The sequence below is a fragment of the Rhinolophus sinicus genome, chromosome 2 (genome assembly GCF_057876585.1).
Source record: "Rhinolophus sinicus isolate RSI-liver-muscle chromosome 2, RSI-T2T, whole genome shotgun sequence".
In the NCBI taxonomy this organism is placed as follows: Eukaryota; Metazoa; Chordata; class Mammalia; order Chiroptera; family Rhinolophidae; genus Rhinolophus; species Rhinolophus sinicus.
Window position 1 is genome coordinate 157,218,824 of NC_142502.1, and position 13,315 is coordinate 157,232,138.

The window sequence follows — 13,315 nt, forward strand, 5'->3', positions numbered from 1 at the left end:
TTGTATGTTAGCTATATTTTGATTAAAAAATCTCTTTAAAAGAAAAACCCCAAACCCAAAACCACCCACTAAATTCAAACTTGCCAGCGACATTGGATTTACATACTTCAAAATAAATGCAAAAAATAGAAAAAAGAATTCTGAAATCGAAACTTCATTTTTCATCTGTATGACTCCAACCTTCTAGCACTAAAATGGAAAGTGTGTGTGTGTATAGGAGGATGAGTCACCTACATCTACACACACTATCCACCCCAAAAGAACAGAGAAAGCACAGCAATTTTATAAAACAAGGTTTATTCTGCAATACTTTATCATAATGAATTGCATCTCTTTGGTAAAAATAAACTTTATAAACATTTTAATAATCAGAGATTAGATACAAAAACTAAACATTTGTTACATTGTTTTTAATAGGAGCAAAGACTGGCAACTGAGAAGTGGTTCACTTGGACTGGTCATCTACTGGCAGTTAAAACTCAAACTCAGGGAAATTTTTATGCTACATTAGAAAAGAGGATAAGGAAACAGTTTAATTCAAATTTCTTGAATCAGATAGCATTCTGACACTTTCATTAAAAATAAATAATAGTTACAATGAATTGGCAATTATACATTTTTATACAATATATGATGGCAACATAATACTTTAAAATTAAACACTTAGTTTAGTAAGAAATGTACAACAATTACAAAAAATTTTTGACAATGGCACTGGCAGTTAGGCAAAAAATGTGCTTTAAGAAAAAAATGGCAGGTGTAACATTAAAATACTCTGTTTTTCAATAAATATTTTGATTACATCATTAACATATTGAAGTAAACTTTGTTTAAATCAAAGCTTACACATTTCAAACTAACAAAAACTATAAAATATATGCAAACCAGAAAGCCTCACATTTTCTTATTTAAATGCTATGGTCTTCACAAAAGGTTGTTAAGTTACTGTAGTATGTAAGCCAGTAGTCTTTACAGATTTGTGAAGTATTCACATCTGTCACTTAAATTGCTGGGAAAGGCCTCCTGGTCTATCAAGACACATATATTCCCTCTTTAACACTTTCTCTAGCTTTGAATTCATGCTAACATATATTTAACTGACCATCTAATATGAACCCTTTACATAATGCCTCAGAAAGTAGCAAAAGAAAAAATATATATATTCTAAACTTTGTTATATACAAAGAAATCTAAGTTAAGAGAAGTCATGCTGGCTATAAGAAAAGGAAAAGCTGAAAGGTGGAAAAAAAGGAGGTGATCCACCAATATTTAGCTTTTCTATGAATAATGTTTTCTTTCTCTGAATTTTAAGAGTAAATAAAATATTAACTAATTTAGTAATATATTGCACAAATAAATTTAAAAAATATAGAGTATTCAAGAAACACTGATTCTATTTGGGATGTGAAAGATGAAGATTGTGTTGAGGCAAAACTTTTACTAGGGATCTATTTATAAACTGGAATTGGTTGTAACGATTTATATTGATGTAAGGCAAATTATAGGTTAGCTTAAATCACAGTTTTAAAATATGTTGGAAAGTATATAACTTCTCCAGGATTGCCAAGTTGTTTTTATTACAGTAAAATTTGTTAGTAATATATTATTGGAAATACAATTTCCAGTCCATAGGACTTGAAATGACTTTCATTAATTGGGTGGTTATTAGCCATGTTTTTATCTCAATACACCTGAGAAATAGGATCATAACATCTGTGGAAGTAATAAAAGGGGGCTGTAATTAAAAAGTTTCTTCCCCTTGAAAATAACTGTGTTGGTAAATCAGCAAATGGAGGCACTGAATTCTGTACAATAATTAAGTGTACAATATTGTGTAACCACTTCCCGTTAGCTTTTAGTGCAAAAGTGTTTATTGCCCTTACTAGTGATGAATATAACTTAAACTTTTAAATTTGTGGGAAGAGTAAATGAAGAGAGAAAATCAAGTTTAAAGAGTTATCGTTATTTATATTAAGACAAAATAATTTTGAAGATCCCTATTAGAACTGGGAACTCTCCCCCTCTTTATCTTAGATCATTTTCCTTTACTTACAAAGAATAATTATCTAATGGACAGGAACCAGAGAGAACATCTGTGGTACAGAATTTCAGTAGAACAAAATAAACTGGAACCAGATCATTGAAACCCTGTTACTAAAGTCTATCCAGAGGGCCATGGTAAATAGCTTAAAAATATTGTTACTAAAATGATTTTTATAATCTGAGTACTATTTGATACTGTGGTTAAATAATTTTCAGCATTATATTCACTGTCTACAGTAAAAGGTGCTAACTTGGGTTAGCCACTTTCTGTAGTAGAGGTGACATACAGGAAGGAAAAAAATCCAATACCTCATCCTGCATACTCAGGACTATTTTTCATTATCAACAAATTTTAAAATTACCAAATTTCAATAGCACCGATTCTATTAATGTGGCTATCCAGGTTCAATTACAATTAACACAAAAACAGGACAGACAATATTAATGTTGCTATCCCTGGCTTAAAGTCTTGCCAATTGAAAAAGATGTTTTCATTATGCTTCTCATTTGAGTTTTGCCCTAATAGAATTTAGAAGTTAAAATATTTGTCTCTTAAAAAAAATTCAAGGAAATGCTTTATAGTCATAGAAACAGCTGAAAGTAACAAATAAAAATCATGAGACTGTGTGTGTGTGTGTGTGTGTTTGTGTATGTATGTAGGTATGTATGAAATTGTCAGAAAATGAAAACAAGGTTACTGTCTATGAAACAGGACAACAGCCTAAGACTGAACTTATAGAAAGTTGCTTCTGCCATTTGTAAAAATATATATAAATTTAGTTTTATTAGTATCCCTTATTCCATTTGAATAATATAGGCTATACAATATGAAAAAATGTCTAACAAGCAGATTTGTTCAAATACTTAAAATGCCTTAGTCGATGCACATTTGGAACTGTAATATAAAATCTTTTAGCATTGATTAATGGTGCATAATAGGTATTACACCACCAAAGGGTGTATTTATAAGATTTCATTTTATACAAATTTTGAAATCCATGAAAGTATTGTCTCTACAGTTTTGTAACATTCTTTTAAATTTAATTGGGCATACATACAAATTTAATTCATACAAACTTGGACAGAAGTTTCTTCCTAAATGATCTACCTTTATTTATGATGACGTAAGTAATAAGTATTCAAAATGTTTATATTAGATTACACTCCATTCCTATTACAAGATTCTCAAAATGCAATACATTTAACAAGCAAATCGAAGATCCTCTTACTGCAAAAGTGTGTCAAATGGGTGTTAACTCTGTAACATACTCTATGGCCATATCCTCTCATGGGATAGTTTCTATTCAACAAAGAAAGCTTGTGGCTAATATTTAAACAGTGGTTGCAAAGCACTCTGGGAAAGAATAAAAGGCCCCAATAAATGCTATGCAATATTTGGGAAGTAAAAAAATTTCAAAGTGAATACTGTAATAGGAATTGGAGTGCTCTTATTTGAAATTACTCCACAAAACTGCCTTTTCTAAATCTTAAAAATCCTTGCTGTATTCTCTGCCTGTGTAACCAAAAAGAATTTCGAGACATCTAGGATCTTTTCCAATTTGTATTTAACTTTGTCAGGCTTCAACAACAAAAAAAATTAAGACAAAATAAAAAATTCAAATCTCATCCTACTGGATTACATGTATTAGAAGAGGAATACGTGAGAAAGACATCAGCAAAAATTTTAGCTGGATCAGCAGTTAATTACAGATTGAAAAAGAAAATAGAGTTGCCAGTTTTTTCATTTTGATATATTAGTAGAGTAAAAGATTTTTTCCTACACGTTTAAGACAGAGGCTAGGGATTTTCTTACATAAAAATTTCAAAATCTTGGAGACACTTACCACAAAAATTATGCTTTTAGGACTTCACATCATATTTATGGTTCGGCATTATCCTAAGAGCAATTATTTAATAAAAATTTAAAAACAAATAAAAATGTTTTGAAATAAACAAGTAATTAGCATCCCTCCTCCACTCTAAAACAAAAGAAGTCCATATGGCTTTGATATCCCTTGTAAAGAATTAAGTAGAAGAGTATTGCCGCACTTTAAAATAATTTCATACTAATAGGTATTTCTATTTTTTCCGCTGCTTTTGATTTTGTGTCTTTGCAGTACTTATTAAGGAACCCAGACATGTACGAATTCCAGCAAGGTGGAGCAGAGACCCAGCTGCCTCTTTCAGCTCCTCATCAATTTCTTGACATGACTGTTTCCGCATCTTTTTGCCTGGCTGTCCTTTTTCAGAGGTATCTGCACAAGCCTGTGACACGTAGCCACTGTCTCCAAGAGGATCATCTTCGTAATCGACGTCTGTATCTTCTTCACTGTGAAATCCTTCACTGCCATCACTTCCCACATGGCTATTCTTTGGGATAAATTCATATACTTCATCCACAGAAGACAGGGAAGACATGCTAGACCGAGATGCACAACGCTGCGCTGCCATGCTACTTGCACTGTAATTGTGGTCTTCTTTTGGATCAATGCTGGTGGCTAACGAATCATTCTCCTGTAATCGCATAGCACTGGGATGATGAAACGCATTGCCATAACTCCTCTTTTTTTGCATTGCTGTTTTAAGAGGAAGAGGCTTCTCACCTGTGGAAAATAAAACTTCTACCGATAGGTCAAATGCATTTGATTGCAAAAAATAGGCCAATTAAAACTACTGTATCATTCCTGGACAGTGAATGTTATAGATTAGTAATGTTTTGTAGGTTATTTTCTTTTATGCAGACCGTATCCTCCTACAGGTATTCATCTGAAACATTTTTAAACCACTTAATGATATGTCTTGGCCTTCCCATGGAAAATATAATCATTTTGAGGTGCTTGCACAGAATGCCTCAATATGAATGTATCACTACACTGAATGTACCGCTACAATGGTTTGCTAACCATTTCCTTGTTGATATTTAAGTTGTTCCTAATTTTTCACTACTACAAATAACACTGCAATGAAAATACTTCTAGATGCCTTTTCTCACACATATGCAAATATTTTTCTAGGAGAAATATCAAGAAATAGTTATTAAGTAAAGGTATATACACATATAAAATTATAGTTGGTATTTCCAAATTGCTCTCCAAAATGGTTGTTCCAATATATCCTACAGTATATAACAACACCAGTTCCCATACTTAACACCTAATAGTATCAATCATTTTAATTTTTCATAATTTCATGGACAAAAAAAAGTACCTCAATATTGTTTCATAGTGCATTTCCTTGATTTCTGGAAAGGTTGCGTATCTTTTCAAATGTGTGTTGTCCATATGTTATTTCCTCCTTTGAGACCCACCTACTCATATATTTTGCTGGCTTTTCTGTTGAACTGGTTTTTCATTTCTTACCTATAGGACCCTTTTATACATATGTTCAGTATTACCCCTTTGTTTTATACAGTAAAAAAACAATGTTCTCCAGGTGTTTTGCTTCTGTTACTTTTCCTAACGATATCTTTTGTTGTCAGAACTCTAAAATGTTGATGTTTAATTAAATTTACCCATGTTTTCTTTCATGGATTTTGCAGTTTGTACTTTAAAGAAGGATTTTCCTATTGCAAGGATTTAATTATACTTTCCTACATTGTATTTATAGCTTTCATTTTTATTTTTAAATCTGCAAGCTTAATTTCTCAATATGCTATTTATTTCTTCCTTTCTTGGTCAATGTAACATGATCTATCATAGAATTAACCTCAATCTCTCAATTGCTCATCAAATTTATGGAAATATAATAGAACAGGAACTAAGTTATTCATATGAAAACAATTTAGATGGAAAGAATAATTTTGCTATAACATTGAAATATCTTGCATTCTAAATTACATTTGAAAAGGCACTCACAAAAATGTATTTTAAAAAGAAAAGCATGATTACTTACATTCTAAAATTCCTTGTTGTATAGAAGTATTTAAAAGCATCATTGCAGTGGCAGCATCAATATCAGATTCTGAAAAAGGAAAAGAGTGACAACATTAATGTCTTTCACCATAAGTATCTGCATGCACCCAAAGGTAACCAACGTTAAGATTTTGGTGCATATTCTTCTACTTAAAAATTAATTAATTAATTAATTAAACAAACAAACAAAAATGTAGCACACGTTATTTTGCAATCTTCTTTCATTTAAAATTATGAATAGTTTTGCAAACAGTACTGTTGTGTAAAAGACTGAAAGATACTATAGATAAGAGTTCTCTTCTTTATTCACAATGAAAATAAAAACCTAAACTGCCTTTCAATAAGGTTTGCCCTTAAACAGATTAAATTACCTAAGAATGTACATTAAGGCATTATTACTTTTTAGCATTTAAAAAATATTCTTTCCTATGCATATCTGCAGTTATAAAGTACTGCATTAATCACACACTAGTTACAGGAGATAAAAAATATGTAATTGGTCAGTCTAGATCATGTGAGTCTATAAAAGCCAAATGAATAATTACTGCCAGCACAAAAATATCAGTACTAATGTCTTTAGTCTTAATTATATATAAGCCTATGAGTACTACAAATTTATATAATACTCAAGAAGTCAAACATAATTATGGATATTCCATAAGAAAAATGGGCTTTAAAAGACTAGTAAAATCTGCAGGTTCTCCTCCAGATAAGGTCATTATGCCCTCATATCTACTTTTATATTGAAAGTTCCTCTCTATCATGGTGATCTATTAGTCTGAATAATTGTGATTGAATAAAAGTGATATGCTATAATCTAAAATGTGAAGAAAAAGTTAGAAAATATTTAAAAATTTTGATTACAAAGGATAAGTTTAAAATAAAGTTTAAAATATGAAACCTCCCATTTCTATCTCAAAGCTGCAAAATTTTTACTATCCCAAAGTTTCCCATTTTATTTGTAATATCTAATTACAAAGTTATTTTAGATAATAAAGCCATAAGGATATTGGCTTTTTTCCCCAACGTGACTATAAATTCTGTGAAGGCAGGAAAATGTTTTTACTGTTATTGACTTTAATAAACAAGCTTAAGTAAATCAGAAGATGGTTGCCATAAGGGAGCACATGATATTATAGCTCTTTTCCCTTAAGTAAAATGTGACCTCATGAAACAGTCTTTACATGAATGTCTTTCCAATTAGACTGTCAGCTTCTTTAGGGTAGCAACCATGTCTTATCCTCTGTCTTCCATAATGCCTAGAACAGTAGGTCCTTAATAAATGTATAAAAAACAAGTATATTACATCTTTGCCCTCCTTTCTTAGATTAAGTTAATTATCACCAAATTACTAATATTGAGTACTTTCAATGGTCTTGCCATATTTTAAATATTATTAACTCATCTAATACTCATAACTTTATGATATAGATACTATTAGTTATTTCCATCGTAAAGATGAGAAAACAGATATAGAGGGGTCTCTAGAAATGACAGAGGTAGGATTTGAACCTCATTAGTCCACCTCCAGAACCCAAGAATTCAATTTGTACTCCACTATCATCCCTTAACACATAGTAAGGATCCATGACTACAGCAGGAAATTCCGCAGAAAATTACAGAATATACTGGATATTTTCTGTTATTCATTCAATACATTGAGTGTCCTGTTATGAGCCTGACATCATTCCAGGATGAGGGAATACAGCAAAAAACAAAACAGGAAAATCCCTAACCTCTCAAAACACAAGAAATAATTAAAATACAGTATGTCAGGGAGTGATAAACACTAGGGAGACAGAGAGCATTGGGAAACGTGGTTGAAATTTTAAATATAGAGGTTAAGGAAGGCCTCAAGGAGAGGGTAACAGTTGAGCAAAGATCTGAGGAAGGTCAGAGAATGAAACCATATGGCTATCTGAAGGAAAAGCATTTCAGGCAGAAAGAACAGCAAGTAAAAAGAATTTGAATCAATGCTTCCCACATGTCATGGCCAAGAGGCTAGCAAAACAAAGACCTCTTTAATTCCTGTCTTTTAGAATGAGACCTGACTACAATTTGATAGAGGTTCAGTATTTTAACATGTTTTTGAAGAGAAAAAGGTACAGCCGCTCGCCCATATTGTATCTCTGTGTGAACTGGAAAAAAGGCATGTCTTCCTCCAGGTGCATGCTTCCCTGTATCCAGGCACACAGCTTGAAGACTGGAGTGTGGGCTGGATTTCAGACACCACTCCCTGTCTCAGCCATTGTCCTTGTGCAGGGCACAACTTGCATGGCATTATGCAATGGCCCGTACAGAGGAGATTCCTGCTCCATGAAATAATTTTTCTTTTAATAGAAAAAGGTCTTCCTTATTTTCAAATTTATTTTAAAAAAATTTAAACAAGAGGTGGTGGCGAGGGAGAGACTAACACTGACATGCATTATCATGAAGAAACATTTTCAGAAAATTTCTAATCTTATAAATGAAACACCCATAAAACCTTATTTAGCATTTTAGTATATCTCTAAGTTGACTTCTTAAACTTCCATTACAAATCAAGGAATCATATTTCTGAAAACTGTATCTAAAACTAAAGAAAACTGATAAGAGGCTTATCCTGACAAGCAAGTTTCATGAATACCATTTCTTTTCTTAGTATCCAAATATTTAAAGTGATAACAAAATTAGGTACTGTTTCTAGTTATAGAAACACACTGCTGTTAAGCAGAATGATATGTGTTCCTTAAATACATTTATTTCTTTTAGAAAATTTATTATAGCCTAATTAATAAGGACTCCCCCATGAAATTAGCTTTATGGAACCAAAAACTTCTTCGCAAAAGGATTTTATCTACATCTGATTGGTTTGGAACATTTGTAAATATGCTCCCACAATTCCTTGCTATATAACTCTGATAAAAAGTTTTACTTCAATGTTAACATATGCATTAAAGAAATGACCCATAACATTTGGTAATCAAGAACACCTGATTATCAATGATTTGTCCAAGATACAATCTGAACTTCTTGGAACAAAAACAACAAAAACTCTCTGCATAGGCTTTACAACAATTTTTATTTATAGTATCCAATCTGTCTTGGTATTAAAATTAAACTGAAAACTTATTTGTTTATTGTCACAATTTAAAACTTCATGTTATTTTTTCATTGATAAATATTTAACGTTATTTTAAAGGTGGCTCTATTTTTAAAACACATACTATTAGCTATATTATCTAATATATCCAGTTCACAAAGAATGAAAATTTTGTTTTTATCTTTTGTATATATTTTCTCTGACACTTAGATTAAGCAAATAATTCACTTTCAGCTGAAAGTCATCTGTCATTAGTCTCAAGAGCCATCCAAATAGTGTTTTGTATTGAAAAAAAAAAAACTGAGTTCAAAGTCATACTATTTTCCTTTTTGTCCTTCATAGTTCTGACTGCAGTTCAAAACATGATGCTGATTTAATAACTGGTTCAAATAAATTTCTGTCAAAGTGTTAACTTGCACCTTCTGGTTTTGTATTTCCCTAGCCTTGTTGCTGGGAAATTATTCACAATAGTTGAGAAAAAATTTAAAATACACCAATTTTAAGTCATTATGAAAAACTGTAACTGAAACTAGCAGGAAAGACTTGTGGAAGTGTCTGTTCCCCAAAGAAAGAAGCAGAATTTAGATGGAATGGAACAAGAGCAAGACAAGAGTCTAAATAAACCCTAGAATTCACAAAGAAAATGTTTTCAAAATGTATAGTTGAATTGAGCTTGAAAGACTAAGGGTCAGAAATTAATGAGGTAATAAAAAGATAAAGAAAACTGCAGCACTGCCAAAATGTAAAGAGAAACCGCATTTACCCATCAGGTAACAGGAAAATGGATACTTACCTTACGTTAAGACAACATATCTGAAACAGACTTCATATCTGCCTAACTTCTTTGCAAAGTTCTCTTAAGCTTTTTCACATTGTTTCCCTCTCTTATTTTTACAGACCATCACTGCACTGCTTCCTATGCTCAGCTTAATAGTTCCAAAAGAACCAAATCTCTCTGATACACAGAAAGGCTTTTGGTCAGAGAATTTCTATTTTTAAAGGTCATAGGAATGTCTCTAGGTACCAAAGAAACAATGCTAGTAAGTTTTATGTTAATACATCACTAATCTATAATAATAATTATGAGTCGGGGTAAAAAACACTAATTCAGAATTTTGATATACTTTCAAAAAGAAGCCTACAAAATTCTAAAAGTTAACTTACTGTCTTCTTAAAGTTATATACACTTAAATAACCTACAAAAGAAATATTCTGAACTATATTCTAGTCCAGTGGTTGGCAAACTTCTTCAGCAAAAGGTGAGTAAGTAAATATTTTAGGTTTTGTAGGCCAAGAGGCAAAACCAAGGATAGAATACAGAAGTCTCTGTTGCAACTACTTAACTCTGCCATTGTAGCTAATTTTCATAAGCCTCGAAATATTATTTTCATTTTTTTCAACCATCTACAAATGTAAAACTATTATTAAATTACAGGGCATAAAAAAACAGGTGGCAGGCTATAGTTTGCCAACCCTCATTCTAGTCTAAGACGTACCTGAAAAGATAACTCTCTACTGAGGATAGTACTGAGAAATATTTTCCTATTCTCTAGGGAAACCACACATAAAAGGAAATGAAAAATGGGATATAAAACTGTATATATAGTATGAGCTCAGTATTTGGAGAAAAAGTATGTGTGCACGCGCGTGTGTGTATGCAAACATATCTACTCACGTATAAGGCATAAAAAGGATCAAAGCAATTATCAAAATGTTAACATTAGAGTAAAGGGTAAATTTTAGTTTCTTTTTCATAAGTGTTTTTCATTTTCCAAATTTTTGCAATAAATGTGTAATTGTTTTATAATTAGAAAAAAAATTTTTTTTAATTTTTTACCTGAGTTTTTAATGATTTAAAATACATACATCTTATTCATACCTTTAAGAGTTCGCACCTGGTTCTGCTTGAGTACAGAGCTTAAGTAGTGAGGTGATAAAGAGCCACTGAAAAGTAAAGAGATATAACAAATGTGCTTATAAAAATATTTATTTCATTTTTTATAAAACTTAGTCACAAATACAAGTAATTTGTTCAAAAAATCCACCACAAACTATTTTTACCTTGTTTTCTTTGCTAATACAGTTTAAAAAGAGCATGCCAAAGCAGAAAGAGCTTAAGATCCAAGATTAAATCAACCATTTGAACATTCTTAGACAAAATAATTAATCTCTTAGTTTCTCCATCTGTAAAATAGGAATAATTAAACCTTCCACATAGGGTTACTGTGCTAATTAAATAAGAATAAAGGGTGTTTTTAATGGTATACAAAAAGTTGTGCCAACTGTTCCCTTTAATCTGTAATAAAAATATAATATAGCTAAATAAAACACAAAAGTAACCACCACAGACATTATCATTAGTTTCTAATTATTTTTTAACTGGAACATAAGCACCAACATTAACTAATAAAGAAAATAACAACTTCCAAACAATGAGTATATAAACTCTGATAATTCTTTTCTAGATTTCATTCGTAAGGATAAAACACTGAGTAGTTCTTGTTACAATGATCCTTGTATCTACTAATATGGTAAACAAGCTTAAAATCTCAAATAGTAAATATATATATATATATATATATGACATTTCAGCTTTAGCCTTACTAATTTTTACTGTATTTCAGCCGCCACCACTCCTCTAAAAGGTATCTAATAATTCTTTAAGAAATTAACCAGTATATGAAATGGTAATAATTGTTGCAGCTGGGGAGTTCATTCCTTATAACTTTCTCCCTACTTTTGTGTATGTTTGAAATTTCCATTTATTATTTTATTAAAAACCTTTAAAATATTTTCAAAAAACAAATCAACTATTACAGACTACCCTTAAAAGTATCTTGACAAAATGTGTCATTTTTAACTGAAATGAATGTATGTAATAGAATTCAAAAAAGATTCTGAAGGTTTCTTTAGGAAAGGGAAACAAAATCAGATTTAAGTATGTTGTATCATTTTCAGATGGGCCTTAAAACGGGAAAGCTATAAGACAAATGGGGAAGCTATAAGAGTCACTGAGTTTGCAAACAAAAGCCAAGGAAATACATTACAATTATATTTACCAGCAAACACAAAACAGTACGTTACAATGACAAACCGTTAATCATCTTATTTTAAAAAATTTAAATATACTTTTAATTTCCCACATCTTTAGGTCAGTATTAGTACTGCAGACAATTAAAATGATTTAATATTTTGCACCGGAAATCATATAACTTTCTTTAGAGTTTAGTTATAATATATTCAGTATTGATTACATTTTCCAGAATTTATGTTCTTATCTATCCAATATCCTCCTAATAACACAAGTGAGACTATAAGTAAAAAGGCCTTAGGCTAATGTTTTATCCATAAATAATTCTCTATACAATAAAAAACCCAAAAGCCCCTACAACTTTTTTAAGGGTCTCTATCTCATACAAGGAAGTTGTATAAATCACTACTGCTGCTTATACGGAAGATCCTGTACCTTTTTGGAGATGCAGGAGGGGTGTAAATCGTTAATGCTGAAGAACAAGGCTGCTTCTTCAGAGCCTGCATAAGGTTGGGTTTATATTCTGGATCAACACACCATAAGGAACCTTTTCCATTAACCTAAAATAAAATGCACAAGAATTAATAACCTGGAACTTTAAGATATATACAATCAATCAGTGTCTGAATGTTTTTAATAAATGTGTGAGGGAAAAACCTCCTATACGAAGTACCTTTTGAATACAATGTAAAAGTTGAGGTATGCTTGCTGGGAATGCGGGAATGTGCTGTGATTTAAAGCCCTGGAGGCCAACTCCTGGGTTCTTATCTCCAGATCTGTCATTTACCTACTGTGTGACCTTAGGAATGTTAACTAACCTCTATCACTCTGGCCATTATTCCCTCACTTGTAAGGTAAGACAGTAACAGCACATACAGCTCATGGCATTGTTCTATGAATACAATTATGCATAATGTATTCTGCACAGTGCCTGACACATAGGGCCACAGGACTGCACAACGCTAGGACATGCCATTCACTTCACAGTCTGTGAGAATGGTACAACCCCAAGTTGTGCAGTGAACAGCATGGAGGGCTGTACAAGGTGGCCCTCCCCATGCTAAGATGTCAATAAATATAAGCCATGGTTATTGGTATTCCACAAAAAACAAAAAGAAAAGGAAAAAACTAAATTTTCTATGCAGCATCATCTCCCCAAAAGTGTCAAGGAATATGGTATTAGGTGAGGCATCAAAGAATAATTTTTTTTTTAATTTTATTTTATTAAATTTATTGGGGTGACAATTG

At 31.5% G+C, this 13,315-nt stretch overlaps 1 protein-coding gene across 2 annotated transcripts in view; it reads right to left on the reverse strand.

The window, feature by feature from the left end:
* Positions 1-280: 280 nt before the first annotated feature.
* Positions 281-13,315, reverse strand: part of FOXN2 (forkhead box N2) — a 51,567-nt gene continuing 38,532 nt past the window's right edge. For both annotated transcript variants that reach the window (XM_019719143.3, XM_019719149.3), the window contains exons 3-6: positions 12,503-12,627; positions 10,916-10,980; positions 5,935-6,003; positions 281-4,646 (exon numbers count right to left, since the gene is read on the reverse strand). In XM_019719143.3, the coding sequence (XP_019574702.2) occupies positions 4,123-4,646; positions 5,935-6,003; positions 10,916-10,980; positions 12,503-12,627 (783 nt within the window). In that variant the 3' untranslated portion in view covers positions 281-4,122. The remainder of the gene's footprint in view (positions 4,647-5,934; positions 6,004-10,915; positions 10,981-12,502; positions 12,628-13,315) is intronic.